The sequence below is a fragment of the Lithobates pipiens genome, unplaced genomic scaffold (assembly GCF_037356315.1).
Source record: "Lithobates pipiens isolate NorthernLeopardFrog02 unplaced genomic scaffold, aLitPip1_a1.2 Scaffold_3, whole genome shotgun sequence".
NCBI classification, from domain to species: Eukaryota; Metazoa; Chordata; class Amphibia; order Anura; family Ranidae; genus Lithobates; species Lithobates pipiens.
In genome coordinates, this window is record NW_027507790.1 from 131,612,054 (window position 1) to 131,634,875 (window position 22,822).

General features: G+C 44.0%; 1 protein-coding gene across 1 annotated transcript in view; it reads left to right on the forward strand.

Moving 5' to 3' along the window:
• TMEM232 (transmembrane protein 232) overlaps window positions 1–22,459 on the forward strand; it is a 323,216-nt gene extending 300,757 nt beyond the window's left edge. Inside the window, exon 14 of the mRNA XM_077462299.1 lies at window positions 20,687–22,459. Within this exon, the coding sequence (XP_077318425.1) occupies window positions 20,687–20,845 (159 nt within the window). The 3' untranslated portion in view covers window positions 20,846–22,459. The remainder of the gene's footprint in view (window positions 1–20,686) is intronic.
• The last annotated feature ends 363 nt before the right edge of the window (window positions 22,460–22,822 follow it).

The following is a 22,822-nucleotide window of genomic DNA, read 5'->3' on the forward strand; positions in this document are numbered from 1 at the left end:
CGTTACCTTCCGTACTCCTTGTTGCATGTCTAGGGGATGTCCTGTGGTAAATGGCCCAGTAACTTGATACTGACAATAGATCCACTTGAATGGATTTTATTTGCAAAACTCAGACAATTGAACAGTCTTTCAACTTGGGATCAGAGGGTTTGAAAGGCAGTTCAGGTACTCCTAGCCCTTGTACACACGGTCGGACATTCCGACAACAAAATCCGACAGATTTTGTCCGAAACTGGTCTTGCATACACATGGTCAGACAAAGTTGTCAGAAAATCCGATTGTTCGGAACGTGATGACGTTTGTACGTTACGACGGGACTAGTTCAGGCTAGTAGCCAATAGCTTTGGTCTCGTAATTTGATCTGAGCATGCGTGGCACTTTGTCCGATCAGAATTCTCTACAAACGATCGGACAAAGTCCTATCGGATCATGTTGTCGGAAAATTTTATATCCAGCTCTCAAACTTTGTTGGTCGGACATTCCGTCGTGAAAAGTCAGATGGAGCCCACACATGGTCGGATTATCCGACAACCCGGTCCGATCGGACATTTTCCGTCGGAATTTCCGACCGTGTGTACAAGGGCTTAGTGTCAAAGTCAAAAAAACATTGAAGAACTTGCTTACTTTGACTGCATCCAGAGAATAGCCATTCGCAGCTGGATGATCACTCAGGTTGGACAGTCCCTCTCTCACAAGGCCTAGCAGCCAACTTGGTGCTTACTCAGGAACAAGTCTCTGCTACAGACGTTGTTGTAGAACACATAGGAAAACTAAGCTTTAGAACACTTGTAGGATACCTGGATCTTTCAGCCTGCTTGGCGATATCCACAAGACCAGATTCTCTTGGTTACTTCAGCCCTTCCAAGCTCTTGCTAAGAAAACCAACCCGTACGTGGCGTTCTTCTGAAGAGTCCTCCCCTGGAATGCTTGAAGTACACTGGGTCTCTCCTGAACCGGAGATGGCATCCAACCACCTCAGAATCCTCCTTTAGTTTCCCTGCCTCGGGCTAGCCAGCCCAGAGACATTAAAGTCGGGTGGATCCGCACCCCAGGCCATTGCCTTCCTGGGGGCTCAGGAGGACCAGGACCATGTAGTCAGCACATCATACTGGACCGGAACTCTTAAGTACCCTCTCCCAGAAAGCACAGAGAGAGCGCCACTCCCACTGGGTGGGCTCCGAGAGAGAGTAACTTAACCACTTCCCAACCGGCGCACGACAATGTACGTCGGCAGAATGGCACGGGCAGGTACTTCCATTTGAAATTGCCACCCTGCCATCGCGTTCCCGCCGCCAGCGGCGAGCGCGCATGCCGGTCAGGACCCCCGTTTTCAGGTCGTGGGTCCCGTGGACTCTATCGCTGCGGGGATACCTGCGATCGTCTCACGGGGAGATGCCGATGTAAACAGCATCTCCCTGTTCTGCCTAGCAACAAGTGACACTGATCTCTGCTACCTGTGATTGGAGCAGAGATCAGTGTTCACTAACACACACCCCAGCCCCCCACAGTTAGTAACACGTCCCTAGGACACACTTAACCCCTACACTGCCACCCTCTAGTTAACCCCTTCATTGCCAGTGTCATTTACACAGGAATCAGTGCATTTGTATAGCACTGATTGCTGTATAAATGACAATGGTCCCAAAAATGTGTCAAAAATGTCCGATGTGTCCCCCATAATGTCGTAGTCCTAATAAAAATCACTGATCGCCGCCATTACTAGTAAAAAAATAAATAAATAATAAAAATGCCATAAAACTATCCCCTATTTTGTAAACGCTATAAATTTTGCACAAACCAATCAATAATTGCTTATTGCAATTTTTTTTTTACCAAAGATATGTAGATGAATATGTATTGGCCTAAACTGAGGAAATTATTTTTTTTTATATATATTTTTGGAGGATATTTATTATAGCAAAAAGTAAAAAATGATGCGTTTTTTTCAAAATTGTCACTCTATTTTTGTTTATAGCGCAAAAAATAAAAACCGCAAGGGTGATCAAATACCACCAAACGAAAGCTCTATTTGTGGTAAAAAAAAGGACATACATTTTGTTTGGGAGCCACGTCGCACAACCGCGCAATTGTCAGTTAAATAATCGCAAAAAGTGGTCTGGTCTTAAGCTAGCAAAATGGTCCGGTCTGAAAGTGGTTAAGCACCTGACCAGACCATAGTTCCATGCCTGCCAGAAGAGACAGTGCCCCCTGTGGCCAGGCTGAACATCTCACAGTCCAGTCAGACTGATGCCGAGGCTCAATTTAATTAATTGTACCCAAACCAAACTGCAGTTTAGGCAACTTTAGAAAAACCGCATAGTGTGTGCTCTTCAGGAGCCGCCGCTACATTTATAAGGTTTTTTTCTTTCCCTTGGGGCAAAGTTTAGGTTTAGGACTCTGAGGTTGTAAGTTCTTCTTTTTTTCTTTTTTAATTGATCATAAAGCAAACTCCAGGTTTATTCACATGAGGTGCGTACTATTTTTCTACTTTTTACAGTTTCATTAATGCTAAAAAATATGCTTCCAGTGCTGTGACTAAGAGGGCTGTGGCTCTCATACATATAAGTTGTACAGTCACTTATTCACTCCTCCTACCCTCGTGTCCATTCAGGGAACACCTTGTTTTTTGTGAACGCTATCACCAGATATACAGTATCTCACAAAAGTGAGTACACCCCTTACATTTTTGTAAATATTTTATTATAACTTTTCATGTGAGAACACTGAAGAAATGAGACTTTGTTACAATGTAAAGTAGTGAGTGTACAGCTTCTATAACAGTGTAAATTTGCTGTCCCCTCAAAATAACTCAACACACAGCCATTAATGTATAAACCGCTGGCAACAAAAGTGAGTATACCCCTAAATGAAAATGTCCAAACTGGGCCCAATTAGCCATTTTCCCTCCCAGTGTCATGTGACTTGTTACTCTTACAAGGTCTCAGGTATGAATGGGGAGCAGGTGTGTTAAATTTGGTGTTATTGCTCTCACTCTCTCATACTGGTCACTGGAAATGTAACATAGCACCTCATGGCAAATAACTCTCCAGAGGATCTAAAAAAAGAATTGTTGCTCTACATAAAGATGGCCTAGGCTATAAGAAGATTGCCAAGACCCTGAAACTGATCAGCACGGTGGCCAAGACCATACAGCGGTTTCACAGGACAGTTTCCATTCAGAACAGGCCTCGCAATGACCTACCAAAGAAGTTGAGTGCATGTGCTCAACGTCATATCCAGAGGTTATCTTTGGGAAATAGATGTGCTGCAAGCATTGCTGCAGAGATTAAAGGGGTGGGGGGTCAGCCTGTCAGTGCTCAGACCATTTGTCGCACACTGCATCAAATTGGCCTGCATGGCTGTCGTCCCAGAAGGAAGCCTCTTCTAAAAATGATGCACAAGAAAGCCCATAAACAGTTTGCAGTAGACAAGCAGACTAAGACATGGATTTGGGCAGCACAGAAGTGTAGTGGTTAGCACTCTTACCTAGCAGTAAAAGGGGTCGCTGGTTCAAATCCCAACCACGACACCACCTGCCTGGAGTTTGCATGTTCTCCCTGTGCCTACGTGGGTTTCCTCCGGGAACTCTGGTTTCCTCCCACACTCCAAAGACATGCAGGTAGGTTAATTGGCTTCTGTCCAAAATTGTCCCTAGTATGTACCGGGATAGGGACAATTGTAAAAAACACCTACACATCCACAACCTTACTAACTATTTAACTATGTAACTATTACTGGAACCATGTCCTGTGGTCTGATGAGACCAAGATAAACGTATTTGGTTCAGATGGTGTCAAGCGTGTGTGGCGGCAACCAGGCGAGGAGTAAAAAGACAAGTGTGTCTTGCTGTCAGGGCTGTCTTAGCCCTTCCTCCTCTGGGCTGGCCGCTCATCTGTCGGCTAATTGCCAGCTCTCTTCTCTTTCCACAGTTACCAGCTGTTCCTGATGATGCTCGTCTGACCTGCCTATTTAAAGCCTTCCTGCTCACTTTTTCATTTGCCTTTGCGTTGGTCATATCACAAGAAACCATCTCCTGCTGTTTGTTTCAAGACTGGCTTGCTGACATCCTACCTGGCTTCTTATCCTGCTTGCGGTTGCTCTCCTTGGATCCCTGACTTCTGGCCTGGCTGACTACCCGATTTGGTTTATGAACTTTGGACTGGCTGACTACCCGATCTGGCTACAGGACTCTGGCTATACTTGACTACGCTTTTTTCTATTTATCTTTTTATTTTTATTAATAAACAAGTGTGATTTGATTGTATTTCTGTCTCAGTCTGTTTCATGGGTTCTGATAGCACGCGAAGGCCATGAATTCAGAAGATACAGTCAATCCACTTGTTGGTAATATTTTTTCCAGAATGGATGAGCAAGATCACCGCATGGATCAGTTTGCCTTGGCATTACAAATGCTCCTGAATCGCACGGCTCACCTGGAATCCCCCACAGTGGCTGCTCCGGTATAACCTGAGTCACAGGCTGTCCCTACTGTTGCGCCAGTCTCTGTGCAGGCACATGCCTGGGGTATTACCTCTATAAGAGGTATGTCTGGTTCTGCTCTGCTTCCTCAGCGATTTGGGGGCGATCCAGTTCAATGCAGAGGGTTTCTCAATCAGGTTGAGATATACTTCGAAATGCTGCCCCAGGTGTTTCCCACAGACAGAAGCAAAGTAGGTTTCGTGATATCTTTGCTTTCTGGGCTAACCCTCTATGGGAGACGCAAAAACCTGTTGTCTTAAGTTACCCTCAGTTTGTGGCCTCCTTTAAAAGGGTTTTTGACGTTCCCGCACGCTCCGCTTCTGCTGCCAAGTGCCTCATGTCCATCAAACAGAGTACGAGAACTGTTGCTGACTACGCCCTTGAATTCCGTACTCTGGCAGCAGAGGTTGCTTGGAACAATGAGGTCCTCGTGGCTGCTTTTTCTCCTGGTCTCTCGGATTCCATCAAGGATGAGATAGCAGCCCGAGATATACCCACTGAGCTGGAGAGCTTGATCTCGTTTGCCATCCTCCTTGACTCCAGACTCAGAGAAAGACTTTCTCTAAGGCTGGGTTCACACTGGAGCGATGCGGGAACGCCGCGAATCCGCGGCGTTTTCCCACATGGCATGCCTCCCGCCGGCAGTTCACACTGCCCTATGCGGACTGCTGGGAGTGTCAGTGAGATGTTAATGACAACCCCAGATCAGTTCGCATATCGCAGTGCGATCTGCAAACTCGGACAGGAATCGGATCGCATGGTGTGAACACCCATGCGATCCGATTCTGCTGCGGACCAAAACAAGGGTCCTGTGCGAGTTTGCGGCGGGTACGATGCAAATTCAGCCATACTATCTGTATGGCTGAACTCGCATCGCACAGAGATCGGAAGTGATTTGTACTGCAGTGCGGTGCGAATCGCATCCGGTTCTCGCTGCCGCAGCGGTGTGAACCCAGCCTTAAGGAGCGCTTGCGGAAGCCTCCTGTACGTTTGCCTCCGAGCCATGTCTCCCTCACCTCCCATGAGATACAGGATCTAATCGACTCTGGGGCTGCAGGCCTGTTCATTGATGCTGCATTTGTTTCGCAGCACTCCATTCCGCTGCAGCTGCGTGACACTCCACTTGCCATTGAGGCTCTTGACGGGAGACCTTTACAGCCTGCCCATATGACTCATGAGACGGTTCCGTTGTCCATGGCCGTAGGGGCTCTTCAGCATGAGATAATCCAATTCCAAGTTATTTCCTCACCCAGATTTCCACTGGTTATTGGTTATCCTTGGTTACAGAGGCACAACCCCTCTTTTGATTGGCTCCATGCTGAGGTTCTCTTCTGGTCACCACAATGCAGTGAGACATGCTTCCTGAAGGTATCCAAGGTCCTGTGCACCGCTTCACTCCCCTCCTTGCCGGAGGAGTACCATGATTTTGGTGATGTCTTTGATCAAGGTCAAGCTGGTAGTTTGCCTCCACACCAGCCTAATGATTGCGCAATTGACCTTCAACCCGGTGCCATACCTCCTCATGGCTGCGTTTACCCTTTGTCGGTCTTGGAGGATAAGGCCATGGAGGAGTATGTTGCTGACGCACTTTCTCAAGGTTTCATCTGCAAGTCCCCGTCTCCTGCTGGTTTCTTCTTTTTGAAAAAGAAGAGCGGTGAACTGAGACCTTGTATAGATTATTGGGGTCTCAATCGTGTCACGATTAAGAATACCTACCCGATTCCATTGATTACAGAGTTATTTGACGGCCTCAAGGAAGCAACGGTTTTCACAAAGCTTGACCTGAGAGGGGCATACAATCTCATGCGCAATAAGGGGGGCGACGAGTGGAAAACTGCGTTTAATACCAGAACAGGCCATTATGAATACCTGGTAATGTCTTTTGGCCTTTGTAACGCCCCGGCAGTTTTCCAGGAATTTATTAACGATGTCCTCCGAGATTTGTTGCAATTGTGTGTGGTGGTTTATCTCGATGATATCCTCATATTTTCCAAGTCCCTGGAGAGCCACCACACAGATGTCTGTCGTGTACTTCAGAAACTAAGAGACAACAATCTCTATTGTAAACTGGAGAAGTGCGAGTTCCATTGTGAACAGGTTACATTCCTGGGTTATGTCATTTCCACTGCTGGTTTTTCGATGGACCCAGAGAAACTGACGGCAGTCCTACAGTGGCCTCGACCCGTGGGTTTACGTCCTCTGCAGTGTTTCCTGGGCTTTGCCAACTACTATCGGAAGTTTATTCGTAACTTCTCGTCTCTGGTCAAGCCTCTGACTGATATGACCAGAAAGGACGGTAACCCACAGAGTTGGTCTCCGGAGTCCATTAAGGCCTTTGAGACACTCAAGGCTACCTTTGTTTCTGCTCCTGTGTTGGCACATCCTGATCCTATGTTGCCTTTTATCCTAGAAGTTGATGCTTCTGAGACTGGAGTTGGCACCCTTCTGTCTCAACATCCTAACTCTGAGAGTGCTATGCATCCGTGCGGCTACTTTTCCAAGAAATTGTCACCTACTGAGTGCAATTATGAGATTGGTGACAGAGAGCTGTTGGCGATCATTTTAGCCCTGAAAGAATGGAGACATCTCCTTGAAGATACCACTGTGCCCATTCTTATTCTTACTGACCATAAGAATCTTAGGCCGCGTACACACGCGGGGACTGTTCGCTCAACTTTGTCCGTCAAACAGTTTCAGCGGACAGTCCGCTCAAAATTAGCATGGACGGACTTGCCCACACACGACGAACGAACAGTCCGCTGAAACCGTGCGCGATGACGTGAACGGCACGTACGACGGGACGAAAAATACGCCGTCCTATACACTGCAATGCAAACTTCGGCGTGTAAATCCTTTCTGAGCAAGCGCGGAACTTAGTTTGACGAACAAGCCTACACACGAGGGGACTGTTCGCTGAAACAGAGTTTCAGCGGACAGTTTTTCGGAATTTCCGAAAAACTTTGTTCAGCAGACTGTCCGCTGAAACTGTCCGCTGAAAGCCCACACACGAGCGGACTGTCCGCCTAAACACTGTTCAGCGGACAAAGTTGAGCGAACAGTCCCCGCGTGTGTACGCGGCCTTACATTCTTGTCTGAGGCTAAGCGACTCTCTCCCAGAAGGGCGCAATGGGCTCTTTTCTTGTCGAGCTTTAATTACATTGTCTCATTCTTACCCGGAACTAAGAATGTAAGGGCTGATGCCTTGTCACAACAATTTTCCTCCACTTCCAAGTCGGAGTCGGTTCCTATGATTCCTCCTGATCATATCTTGGCTACGGTTAGCACCAGTCTTACTTCTCCTTTTGGGTGACAAAATTCTTGCTGCTCAGGTCCATGCTCCTCCTGATAAACCTTGTGACTGCTGCTTTGTCCCAGAGAGTCTCCGTACTGCAGTGCTCCAGACTTACCATTCTCCCAAGGCAGCTGGCCATCCTGGGAGGAATCAACTCATTTGGGCCATCTCCCAACAATTCTGGTGGCCTAGTCTACGGGCTGATGTTACTGCCTTCGTAGCTGCCTGTCCCGTGTGTGCTCAGAGTAAGACTCCACGACACCTTCCAGTGGGCCTCCTACAACCCATACCCAATGGAGAGAGGCCCTTGACTCACCTGTCTATGGATTTCATTGTGGAATTGCCCAACTCCCAAGGCAACACTGTTATCCTTGTGGTGGTTGACCGCTTCTCAAAGATGTGTCATTGTATTCCACTTAAGAAGTTGCCCACCTCTAAGGAACTGGCTTCCATTTTTGCTTGGGAGATCTTTCGCTTACATGGGCTACCCAAGGTGATTGTCTCGGATAGGGGCAGTCAGTTTGTCTCCCGATTCTGGCGAGCCTTTTGTGCACAGTTGGGAATCCAGCTTGCGTTCTCTTCTGCGTATCACCTGCAGTCTAATGGGGCCGCAGAACGAGCCAATCAGTCCTTGGAGCAATTCCTACTTTGCTATATTTCTGACCATCATAACAACTGGTCTGACCTATTACCTTGGGCAGAGTTTGCTCACAACATTGCCTTGAATTCTGCCTCCCGATTGTCTCCATTTATGGCAAATTATGGTTTCCAACCTTCCATGTTGCCTGACTCGTTTGTTCCACAGAGTATTCCTGCGTTAGAGGAGCATCTCCGTGGTCTTCGTTCCACTTGGGTACAAGTCCAGGAGGCTTTGCGTCATGCTAATGATAGGTACAGATTCCATGCTGACCGCAGACGCCTGCCTGCGCCTTCCTACCAGGTTGGGGACAGGGTCTGGCTGTCATCTCGCAACCTCCGGCTTTGTGTTCCCTCACTGAAGTTTGCACCTCGGTTTATTGGGCCATTCCGTATCCTTCGCAGGATTAACCCAGTAGCTTACGCGTTGGACCTTCCTCCTAGTATGCGCATCTCTAATGTGTTTCATGTCTCCTCATTGAAACCCTTAGTCTGTAACCGATTTACCACCTTGGGGCCACGTCCTCACCCTATTCTGGTTGAGAACCATGAGGAGTATGAGGTACAATCCTTTGTTGACTCCCGTAGGTTCCGCGGGCGTATACAGTACCTGGTGCATTGGAAGGGGTACAGTCCGAAGGAACGCTCCTGGGTTTCATCCTCTGACGTACATGCCCCTGTTCTTCTCCACGAGTTCTATAGACTGTTTCCCCTTAAGCCCGGTGGCCCTCCGAGGGAGAGGGGTCATTGAGGGGGGGGGGTACTGTCAGGGCTGGCTTAGCCCTTCCTCCTCTGGGCTGGCCACTCAGCTGTCAGCTAATTGCCAGCTCTCTTCTCTTTCCACAGTTACCAGCTGTTCCCGATGATGCTTGTCTGACCTGCCTATTTAAAGCTCTGCTCACTTTTTCATTTGCCTTCGCGTTGGTCACATCACAGGGAACCATCTCCTGCTGTTTGTTTCAAGACTGGCTTGCTGACATCCCACCTGGTTGCTCTCATTGGATCCCTGACTTCTGGCCTGGCTGACTACCCAATCTGGTTTATGAACTTTGGACTGGCTGACTACCCGATTTGGCTACAGGACTCTGGCTATGCTTGACTACGCTTTTTTCTATTTACCTTTTTATTTTTATTAATAAACAAGTGTGATTTGATTGTACTTCTGTCTCAGTCTGTTCCATGGTTTCTGACACTTGCCTACAGTCAAGCATGGTGGTGGGCATGTCATGGTCTGGGTCTGCATGAGTGCTGCCAGCTTTGGACAGCTACAGTTCATTAAAGAGGAATAAACTCTCCCACTCTGATGCTTCTTTTCATTTAGTCCATTATAATAACTAATTATTAAACTATAGCCACTGTAATCCAGCCCAAATCGCATATTACTCACTGTTTAAGGCTGGGTTCACACTGCAGCGCAGTTCGGTGCAAATCACATCCGGTTCTCGTAGCCGGAGCAGTGTGAACCCAGCCTAAAGAAACTTTAAAAATCTTGGTTCCAGGGGTTAGGCAGCGCCATCTTAAGTATTGTTTTCTGAGTCCACAGTGGAGTGTATTTCCTCCCTTACATTGAGCACTTTCTGTACTGTTAACCAAGCCTCCTTCTCAATCTAATGTTTCTATGGCAACCCTGCTTCCCTGTTCATAGCTGACTTGTTTATTTCACAGTATTTACTTGTACTGATTACCTAGTGTTTGCCTGTATGAGTCATATCAGCTTCAGCTGATAAGACTGCAGTTATTTCTGTCCCATGCCCTGCTTTACACTGTATGTAAGGTCACATGGGGGTTTACAACCACTTTAAGGGAACCATGAATGCCAATATGTACTGTGAAATACTGAAGCAGAGCATGATCCCCTCCATTCGGAGACTGGAATGCAGGGGAGTATTCTAAGATGATAATGACCACAAACACATGTCCAAGATAACCACTGCCTTGTTAAAGAAGCTGAAGGTAAAGGTGATGGACTGGCCAAGCATTTCTGCAAACTTAAATCCTATTGAGCATCAGTGAGGCATTCTCAAATGGAAGATGGAGGACCGCAAGGTCTCTGTTTCTTATGGACACAGAGAGTAGGCTTGGAAGTGAGCATGCAAGCAGCCCAAAAACAGAAGGACCCAGGTTCAAACCCAGGCACATGAGATTGACCTCAGAAGGTTGGAGGTGTTATCAGGAGCAGAGTCATTTGTACATATGGGAGTGGAGGATCCGGTATACTTCTAAATGTTCATTCTGCTTACCACAATAGGTTTCCTGGAATCATGTGTGTGTTAGGTGGGGGGCATGTAGGCAGATACCTAATGTATGTTTTATGTGGCTAGCTCATTTATACTGCTGCTTTATGTTATGTTGAAATGTTATGGCTGTTATAATGTGCTATGTGACTGCATTTGAGTTGGTGACTGCATATGAGTTGGTGCTTTCAGGGTTGTAAAGAGTTAACTGTGTTAATAATGCTGCCCCCTCTAATGGTTTATAAATACAAGGGGAGGCTAGTAGAAATCTATTTGTAAATGAAAAAGGAGCAGGACCTGTGAGAGATATGTGGTTGGACTGTTGCATTTCTTCAGCCCCTTGCCACGAACCTGATCGGGTTTCCAGGGTACAGAATTTGTATTCTATATGGTGTCAGAACCTGGTTCACTTGCTGGTGGCACTGTGGTTCTCTGCGTGGAAAACTGTAGTTCCAGTGTCCACCAGTGGATGTCTCTCAGCCAGCAGGCTCCAGCAATCAGCTCCACCTGGCCACAGCTGCTGGGAGGGTACTTAAAGAGGAGCTCCAGCCCCCCCCCCCCCCCCCCACCAAAAAAAGGTATAGCCAGCAGCTACAAATACTGTTGCTGCTGACTTTTAATGTTAGGACACTTACCTGTTAAAGGGATCCCACAATGTTTGCATCCCAGGCGATTTTTTTTGGTTGCTGCCACCACCATTGCTTGTAGGAGAAACCAGCAGTGAAGCCTCTGCTTTAAGAGCCACCTCTGCTATCTCTATTCATGTCAGTCATTTTGGCTGCTCCTGCCTTGTACCCTGTTTGTCATGCTGCTGCCTTACTCTATTGCCATTTACTCTTGATCTTGCCTATACCCACGCTCTGCTGCCTTGTTCCTGTTGTTCCTTTCCCGATTTTGTTTCCCCCTTCCCATCCGCTTCTCCAGTTTCCCCAGCCTTGCATGTGTCACATTTGCATATATTTATTTATGTATTTAGATGTTTGGGTTGCTGCATTTTGTCTTTCTGTTTTGATTTCCATGCATGTTTATTGCTTGCTGGTTTGTAGTTCTCTTACATCCACTGTAAATAAGTCTTACTTTCACGATATATACATATGGTCTAGTCCCAGTTTCTTTGTGTAGCTACATTTATCTGGTCATCTTCTGTGCTGACCCCTGAAAAATGGACTGATTTCAAGTCTCCGAAAGGAACGGACCTAACAATAGGGCAGGGGCCCCAGGGCTATGTAAAGACTGTCAGTATGGAGAAGATGTATTGACTTGTACTTGTGGAGGATAAGCCAAATATAGAGAATTCAGTTGTCTGGTCTGAAGTCATCCGAGGACACATTAAAGGGGTGTATGCATGGTGTATCACATAACATGGTAACACCAAAGGGAGGAAACATCACAAGGAGAAAATACAGTACAGGTGTCCCAAGAGTGACTGAATTGGAGGGTTGCATCACTGTTGCCAGCGACTAAAGTAGAAGTGTCTAATTGCAGGGTAGGAGCCAACCATCCAGGAAGTGGGGTGACATGGTGTGGGTGATGGAAATCTATGGTAGAAAAAGAACTAATGTACTTGGGTTCCTTCTCTAGTGGTCAGCACCCCAATACTAGGACATACTGTGGCATGGGGTGTCCTGGGTACTGACCTGAGAGTCGTTGAAGAGAGAGAGACTTCTGAGGTTAAAGCACATTGCTGTGCTTTCTGGGATCCAGGGCTAAATAAATCTAATGCAAAGGCCAGAAGTGAGTGTCCTGAAAAGTAAGAGATAATGGTTTTCAACTATGTCTTAATGGGAAGCCAAAGTGCAATGGCTGGTTGAGCCTTGTGCACAATATGCGGCACAGGTTTAGAAATGCTGCACCGAAAAGTAGTGGGCTGATGTGAAAATAATGCAGTTGGTAGTCATTACAGTGACAAGCAGTGAAAGAACCAGCATAAAACTGGGAAAGTATTCCTTATTAAGGAGAGTGCTGCCTTAACACCATACACCATTTTTAGGCAATTATCTCTGGAAGCCTCTATGGACATAAGTGTCCATTACTCCACTTCCCCACATGAACTTGTTTACAGGCAGGCCTTAGCAAACCTTATGTAGGGTCTGCCTGCTTCTAGTATCTAGTTAATCTCCATTAACCACATACATGCCTCGCAGTATAGAGGTAAACTTTTATGGCTCCTAGCCATGAAGACAGTAAATCCAAGTGACTATGTGGAGAAAATGCCTTCCTTGTTGGTTAACCCTGTCTGCAGGTACAAGGCAGACATAGACATAAATTTGAACAAATAAATGTTTACAATAGCCCGACCCCATGGTTGCAGAACAGTACAATAAAAAAGCACAGGAAAGATTTTTTGAGCAAGGTTGCTTGGTATCTCTAGATACTTAATATTTAAAAAAAAATATATATTTTTTTAAGTTACAACTAACCATTAAATGGAATAGCCTGCAGTTTATATTTTTCTAGGACATTCTTTGCTAATTAATAGGATCTTCAACAAATTCATAACATCTCTCTAATTATTTTTAAGCCATGCAATGTCAAAAGCTAATTACTGAATTATTAATTTGTTTATAACACTTATTTAATGTAACATAAAACTGCAAGATGGCAAGCTGAAGCTCAGAATGTGAAAACAGGGCTATTAATTAGGTATTGTTTAGTTCCTGAAAACAGGATATCAAATGTATCTCACACATGCATTTGTTGGATGCAATCCAATTAGCGCCCCACTCTTTTCAGTTTAAAATATGTCATATCATTTTTTTTTTTTTTTGTTATTAATTTCTTAAAGATGGTCATATAATCCAACTACTAAATAACTTGAAAACACTTAATTTGTATCAAAACCAGACATTCACTGCAGGTAAATCAATCACTGTTTAAAACACATGCACATGGAAGATCACCCAAAATAAATATTTGTTGAACATTCACTGCATTTAAAAAAAATGACATATTTAGTTTAGTACATGTACATGTGACAGTAGTACCGCTAATCGCAGATCACCACCATTACTAGTAAAAAAAAAAAAAATAATAAAAATGCCATAAATCTTTCCCATATTTTGTAGACGCTATAACTTTCAAAATATGCTTATTGTGATATTTGTTTTTTGCCAAAAATATGTAGAACAATATATATTGGCCTAAACTCATGAAGACATTTTTGAAAAACATTTTTGGGATATTTATTGTAGCAAAAAGTAAAAAATATTGTTTTTTTTTCTAAATTGTTGCTCTTTTTTTGTTTACTGTATAGCGCAAAAAATAAAAACCGCAGCGGTGATCAAATACCACCAAAAGAAATCTCTATTTGTGGGGAAAAAAGGACACAAATTTAGTTTGGGTACAGCATTGCATAACCGTTCAATTACCAGTTGAAGCGACACATTACCAAATTGTAAAACATACTCTGGTCACGAAGAGGGGTAAAATCTTCCGGGAGTGAAGTTGTTAACCAACCCAGGGTGAAGATGCCAAACTTGACCCCCTCCTCAAGATATATGAGCATTATGTGTCAGAAAAAATCCCCCCCCCAAAAAAAAAGCAATACTCATGGACCCCCTAAGCATATATTTTCCTTTTGTAAGCCAAAATTCTCCCTAAATTAAAATTCCCCTGCCTCCCAGCACAAATCCCCACATCCACCTCAAATTCTCTCCTCAAATCTCTCCTCCTAATACAAATCCCCTCATTGCCCATCTTGTCACAAATCCTATACCCCTCAAAATTTCCCTCCGAGCAAAAAGCCCTCCCCCACCAAATCTCCCCTCCTAGCACAAATCCTCTACCCCAAATTTTCCCCATGAGTGTACATCCTCCCCAAAACACAAATCCCACTCCTAGTACACAAATCACCCCCCCCCTCCCAATTTTCCCTCATAGTACAGATCTCCCTCCCCCCACACAAATTTGCCCTCCCAGAAAAAACCCTCCACCCTACTAACCCCCCTTCCTAACACAAAACCCCCCTAAAAAATGGCCTTACTAGACCTCCCAGCACAAATCTTCCCAAATCACCCTCACATGATATCAACACCTGGGGCAGCCCCCTCCTGCCCTCCTTCCCCCTTGTCCCGGCCCTGGCAAAGCGACTCTGGGACACCTGCTGTCAGATCAGGACTTTTGAGAGTCAACTTACCCTGCACAGTCCCGATCTGACAGTTTCAATGCAGTAGCAATCAGTGACAGGAGGATAAACTGAAGGGGGGAGAGCACCTCCTCCCGATTTCTCTGTCCTCTGGATTCGACTTGATACCTGATGCGCTGAGCTAACAAGAGTAGTGATGCTGTTGTCACTACTCCTATTGGCTTGTAGTGGCAGAAATTCTTCATGCTGTGCCCCCTTGACCTCACATGATGCCAGCACCTGGGACAGCCATCCCTCCTACCCCCCCCCCCCCAGCCCTGCTGCCCCGTGATGCGAGTCTATCATAATATCTTATCCCTGCCCCTCATTTAGGTTCTAGCAGGCTTCATCACTACTTAAAGGTTGTTGAAAACCTGCAGAAGCCTGCTACCAACTTGCTTGTGGCAATCAGCACTTCTATTAGGATCATATGTTCAAACTGACTTTTTGGGAGCCTAGCCGTGTACAGGACCCTCACTCAGTTTTGGAAGCCATGAAGTGCCCAGATAGCACAACACCCCCCCTCCAAATGACCCCATTTTGGAAAGTAGACACCCCAAGCTATTTGCTGAGAGGCATGTTAAGTATTTTGCAGATCTCTTTTTTTGCCACAAAATTTTGAAAATAGAAAAAAGAAAAATTACAGTTTTCCTTTCTTTCTTCATTTTAAAAAACAAATGAGAGCTTCAAAATACTCACCATGCCACTTAGCAAATACCTTGGGGTGTCTACTTTCCAAAATGGGGTCATTTGGGGGGGGGGGGAGGGTTGTGCTATCTGGAAATGTCAGGGCCTCCATAACTGTCATGGGTAGTGAGGAGTAAAATCACAATTTTACACCTTCAGATAACCTGAAGGTGGTGCTTGGTTTTTGGGGTCCTGTATGCAGCTAGGCTCCCAAAAGGTCTCACACTTGTAGCAGCAGAATGTAGCAGCAGAATGTATTTGGGCTGATATTCCACATATAACCATGCCACGTTTGAACAATATATCATTTAGTGCCAACTTTGTGTAAAAAATAAATAAATAAATAATTTTCCCAAAACTTGTGGCAAAATATAAAATATTCCATGGACACACCATGCCTCTCAGCAAATAGCTTGAAGTGTCTACTTTCCAAAATAGGGTCATTTGTGGGGGTGTTGTGCTATCTTGACATTTCATGGCCTCTGAAATTGTGATAGGTAGGGAGGAAGTGAAATCACCATTTTACACCCTTAGAAAGCCTGAAGGCGGTGATTAGATTTCTGGGTCCTGTATGGCGAGGCTGCCAAAAAGTCTCACACATGTGGTATTCCCATACTCAGGAGAAGCAACAGAATGTATTTTGGGGTGTAATTCCATATATGCCCATGGCATGTTTGAGCAATATATCATTTAGTGACAACTTTGTGCAAAAAAAAAAAAAGTTTGTAATTTACCCGAAACTATAAAAATATAACATATTCCATGGACTCAACATGCCTATCATCAAATAGCTTGGTGTGTCTACTTTCCAAAATGGGGTCATGGGGGGGGGGGGGGGTTGAACTGTCCTGGCATTTTATACACAACATTTAGAAGCTTATGTCACACATCACCCACTCTTCTAACCACTTAAAGACAAAGCCCTTTCTGACACTTTTTTGTTTACATGAAAAAATATTTATTTTTTTTGCTAGAAAATTACTTTGAACCCCCATTTTTGTTTACATGAAAAAATATTTTTTTTTTGCTAGAAAATTACGTTGGACCCCCAAACATTATATATTTTTTTTAAAGCAAAGGCCCTACAGATTAAAAGGGTGGGTGTTGCATTTTTTTTTCACACAGTATTTGCGCAGTGATTTTTCAAATGCAATTTTTTTGGATTTTTTTTTTTTACTTTTAATGCACTATATTGCCCAAATAAATAATATGATCTTATGCTGAGTACATGGATACCAAACACGACATGCTTTAAAATTGCACACAAACGTGCAGCGGCGACTAACTACATACATTTTTAAAAGCCTTTAAAATCCTTTACAAGTTACCACTTTAGATTTACAGAGGAGGTCTACTGCGAAGATGACTTCCCTCTATCTGACCTTTGCAGTGATACCTCACATGCATGGTGCAATTTCTGTTTACATATGGCACCAGACCAATGCTTGCGTTCACCTTTGCGCGTGAGCACAGGGGGGGGGGGTGCTTTTTTAAAATTTTTAGAAATGTATTTTACTTTTTTATTTTATTTTTAAACTGTTCCATTAATTTTTTTTATCATGTTTATTGTTATCTCAGGGAATGTAAATATACCCTATGATAGCAATAGGTAGTGATATGTATAATGTGCTAATAATAACCTCTCAATATATGAATATATTGAATGACAAACGGCGGGCAGAAAACTTAGTCAGGGACTCATCAACGCAGATAACTTTATTGGGAGTAAACAAGGCTGCAAACTGCTGGTTGAAGTGGTTTACGAGGGGTCGAAATTTGTAAAGTCGATCATATTCAGGGTCACCCCAAGGATGACAGCATTCATTGTCATTCAAATGCATGAACCGCACATCTGCTCGTATAGTGTCCTAGCCATGGAGACAGAGAAAAAGGGCATATGGTGAATTGGGTCACTGTAACAATATGACCGCAACTCACTTTTTTTAGTTATGCCCATGAGGAGGGATAGGCCCAGGAAGGCATTAAATTGAGAGAACGTAATAGGTCTCCAATCTCTGGCAAGGGTCAACTGGGGATGAATTGACCAGCATACAAATTGCTTTGGTCCAAAATAGATCTATAGAGATCTTCCGTGAAAAACAGCAAATAAAAATCAAGTGACGTAAAAAATCAACTGTTTCCACCTGAATTTCGCGTTAGCCAGTGAATGAGGGAAGAATGCAGAAGTGGTGGGCTCCCAATTTGGATTGGCAAATGAAGCAGGAAGGGCACTATGGGTTCGATAGGCCTGTCTTTGTCTTCTTGGTGGCTGTAGGACATTAGTTGTGCTAGCTACGTCACCAGCTTGAACTGCACTTATGAGACTCGCCACGTCACCAAGTATTACTGCAGTGCTAGATGTACGACCAGGATGTACTAGGCCGATGGTGCTTGCCAGTTCACCAGAAGGATGAGCAGCACTAGTACTGTCTCTCTGCTCCATAAGAGAGCCTTTTGGTTCTTGCACCTCAACAACATCAGAAGAAAGGGGTCGGGTATGCCTGACCTTGGCAGGGAGTCAGGGTCCACTACTCCGTCATCAGAGCTATCTGTCAGGGTGCCGCTGCTGTCTACAGGTTCGTATTCTGAGCCTGAATCTGACAAATGGGTGAGTTCCTCTTCACTCTCATCTGTCATGCTCAGAAACGTGTACGCCTCTTCACTAGCGTGCCTTTGATTGGACATTTTGGCCTCTAAATTTACTGGTACAACTAGTGAAACCCACAGGAAAAAAACAGCACCTGACTGTCAAAAAAACTGTTATCGTTCGTAGGGATTAGGCATGACTCTGCGAATGCTGCATTTATGTGTTAAGTGTTTTGTAAGTGACAGTCATCGATTGATACTGCACTTAGGTAGCCTGGGCTGGGCTGGGCAGAGGGGCTAAATGCAGGTGCTAGCAGGTATATGGGCTGATCCTGCTAACACTGCATTTTTGGGAACCCTAAACTATTGGGGACACTAGTATAGATCTGATCAGATCAAAGATAACGATCTGTTTAGACACTATACTACTAAGGGAGGTGTATGGTGCGTGCGTGGGTGTTAGTGCTACTGGCACTAATCTGGGGCGACGCAGACCCTAACTGACATTAAAACTGATGTCATCCACCAAGTGATCAGGGGGTTAAACCTTTTATTAGGTAATGTACGGTGGGTTCCCTGATGCTATAAAAAAACACTCATGCCCTCCGCTTTAAAATGTACTGTTTAACCCCAATATTCCTGACAGTTTATCATATGAAAGAATGCTTCCATGGATGAAGGCAGGTATATTCCAGTTTCAAAACATTGTACACCCCCTTACCAGAACGCTTCTATCATTTGAAGAATTGCAAAAGAAATACCAGATCCCTAAACAACTATTCTATTCATATCTTCAAATCAGACACTATTTTGCCTCTAAATCCCCCACTTTAGGCCTTGATAAACCTACCCCGTTCAAACTCCTATGTGCTCAGGGACCATACCAGACCCATACTGAACTCTATAGATTCCTACATAACGCTACCCCTATTACTGACACATCCCATTCTTATATGCAGAAATGGTCTCAGGTGAAAAACCGCTCTATCCCATTTCCTCATTGGCAGAAGATTTGGGAAGCTATTTCCAGGTCATCACAATGTGTAGAACAAAAAGACGGCTTAGAAGATCTTACTCTTCTGGTATTAAACCCCTGAAATTATACACAAATATGATCCTAAGACTCCTACGGTGTGTTGGAGATGCCAGGAAGACATAGGCTCCCATTTTCACATCTTTTGGGAATGCCCCTTGATACGCCCTTTCTGGTTGGCTATTCAGACCTTTATACAAGATCTGTTCAATATCTCCCTTCCATTAGACCCTATACACTTTCTATTAGGTCTGTCGATCCCTGAACTTTCCAAGCACACCCAAAAATTGGCTACCTTTATTCTACTTGCTGCAAAAAGGGCTATACCCTTACGGTGGCTCTCTCCTGCCCCACCTTCTTTTCCTCAAGTCCTACAAGCGCTGGAACAGATATGCCAAATGGAACATCTTACCGCAATAATACATGATGCCCTCCCACAATTTTCTAAAATCTGTGATCTATGGAATCATTCAGACCTTAATCCTGGTATCAGTTCCATTCCATCCACTGAAATATCACATACCTGATGCTAAATATTTATCTGCCTGATGACCCTTTACTTGTTATTATTGCTTTGATTCCTTGACCTCTTTTTTTAAATGCTCCCCTACTTTTGCCTATGTTTTTGTCATGAAATATAGCTAATGGTTCAGGTTTCTGCTGTTTTGGTAGTGCTGTGACTGTTTTGAACAATTTTTGATTTTTCGTATACCCTTTCCCCAAATACATTATGTGTTGTATACAAAACCTAAATGTTTATATGCATATTTCTGTTTATGTAACAATGTTTTCTTTTCAATAAAAATTATAATTAAAAAAAAAAAAACCTGTGACACTAATATGGTGATCACTGGTGGCAGAGGGGTTGATCAAGGGATTAACCCTTTATTATGGGGGTTCAGGGGGTCCCTAGACCTATCTGGGCCTACTACTAAGTACCCTAATGCTGATTAGTCTCACAAATGACACTAGTACAGTGATAAAAGAAAAATATGAACACTGCACTGGGTGACATGGTGACAGGGAGTGAAGGGGTTAAGGGGGGGGGGGGCGATCGGAGGTGAAATGTGTGTCTACGTGTATTGTGTCAGTATAGTGTTGGTGCAGCTCATGTTTGGATGTCTTCTCTCCCTCTCTGGAACGGAAAAGTATTCCAGAGAGGAGGATGACATCACTGAGGAGGATGACATCACTTCCCCTGCCTGTGTTTCCACTTACAGGCAGGGGAAGCATTTTATTTGTCAGAACCGATCAGCAGGCCCAGGCCAGAAATCATTGACCTGGGCCTGGAGACTGATCAGTTCTAAAACAAATGCGATTGTCGGGGCCGCGGTAAGGTAAAGTTTCGCCCCCATCTGTGCCATTTTGTTGCAGTAAAACTGTGGCCACTGGTCGGGAACCAGTTAAAAAGCGTCAGTGCTGAAAGCTGAAAATTGGCTTGGGCAGGAAGGGGAAAAAGTGCAAATCCTAGTATCGTTGATGCTTTATGTAAAGAGTCTCCTCTCCAGCCTATCCTTCTAGGATATCCACAACAAATGAAATAAATGTAAAAAGCTGGAATTAGGAATTTGCTACATCATTATTTGCAATATTAATGTTACGCCATTTTCCAACAGTGGGAAAAAGAGCTAAAAATCAGGATGGACAAGGAAGAGGAAGAAACGAAACAAGAGCAACTAGAACATAAAAAAAGGGAAGAAGAGCATTTCAAAGAAATAATGAAAAAAAGGGAGGAAAAACTAAAGAAGACAAGCAAGCCTTATGAGCTTCCTTAACATTTTGGCATATGAGAAGATATTAACAGGACTACATCTAAAACTTACATATTAAACATTCTTCATTCATCTATTTAAAAAAATGAATACAATAATATTCTTTTTAAAACTTGCATTGTAAAGAATCCTACCTTCAACAAGATAATATTCCTGTCTCAAGTGGCACTGTGTTGACATAATGAAAGTTTACCCACCTCCCTCGATAGCAGCCATTGTCTTCTATTTTAGAGTATAGCAAAAATTGCAGAGACACGAGTCACAAGTAATAAGCCCTGCAATGAACACATGAGGATTGATACATAAAAACTAGAGAAAAGAAAATTGATGCTATAGGTGACAGCTCCACTTTTGTGCTCACTTTCTTTCTGTAGTTTTCATGAATCAGTCCTCATTGCTCTTCTAAAGTTGTCAACCATAGCAATCCCTGTATACTAATTTTAGGAAAGGTTGTCTGTGACATGTCAGAAAAAAAAAAAGAGAGCATGCTGATCAGCAGCGGATGAGGTAGAGTTTGTGTGAAAGGAAGGGGTAACAATGTCTAATGAAATTAAAAGTGATTTCTACTTTACCTATTCATACAGTATGTCAAATCCTTCTTTAGAAAGGCAGCTAAATAAAATACTTTTGAAATATATTCATGGAAAGGATTGCTACTGCATTAATAATTCTGCGCAGTTCCTTTTGTAATATAAAAAAAAACAACATGGCAGCAGCTCAGATCAGTTTGAAACTAGCAAAACAAAAGAAAGGTATACGTGGACAGGGCAACATACAAAATAGTTTATAGGTTCCCAGTACACTTTCATTTAGAAATTTTGACCTTCTGTATTGCTTTTGTGATCCAGACTCCCCTATGGGACCGTAAGGTCCTGGACTTCAATTTCTGCAGTAGCAAGGGCTGGTCAAAAACACTGATCACCCAAGGCTGCTGATTGGGCCATGAAATTGTATCAGGGCACTGATGAAATCACCCTTCTGTTCACTCTGCACTCTCTTGTGCATACAGCAGTGTCTAAATGGTGACCCACTTCCAATCTGAGTGCTGCTTAACCTAAAATAAGGGGAGACTGATATCAGGAAAAACTCAGGTACTTGCGCTTGTTGCATTAAAACATGCAATTAACACGGTATTAAGCCACATTTTTTTTTTAGCCCTGTAAGGCGATGGCATAATGTGCATGGCATACTAGCACATTATGAAATACTTACCTTAGAATACTTACTGTAGAACGAAGCCGAAGGCACTTCCATCTTCTCTTGGTCTTCCTTCCAGGTTTGCATCCTCCAGCCGTCTAATTGGCCGCGCCGTACTGACGTCACTCCTGTGCATGTGCGTGGGAGTCACAGACTGCAGCACAGATCTCTGAAGGGATGGCATGGGTATGTTGTCCCTTTAGAGCACATGCGCTGGTGATGTCACTGACTTCATGCAGTGTGAATATCTCCTAAACCATGCTAGATCACAAAAAGGGTTTACTTCCACTTTAATTATTCTTTTTTTTATTGCATAGCTAATTTAATAGTTAACTTTTTTCATTATTTTCCAAGTTCAACTTTGTAATAAAAATAAAGGTTCCATAAATTTCTGAAGAATTAAAGTTTTACATCCCAGTACTCACCGTGTCCAAAGTTCCTTCTTTTTGTTTGTGTGTTTTTTTGCCAGTAATGGGTAAGTAGCTTAAGCCTTTTACTGTCGTTTTAGCGATGCTTTTCGGATGGTAGTGGGGCACTTTTAACCCCCGCTAACAGCCGAATAAGGATTAAAAGCGCCTCTGCCGAAGCGCCTGCAAAGCTGGCCATTGATTTCAATGGCAGGGACATTTTGGGAGAGCTATATTCACCGCTCCTAAAGCACCCTAAAGATGCTGCTTGCAGGACTTTTTTACTCTCCAGCAAGCACACCGCCCCAGTGTGAATGCACTTGGGCTCTCACACTGGGGCTGCACAAGAGGCAGTTTACAGGCGATTTTCTGGCGC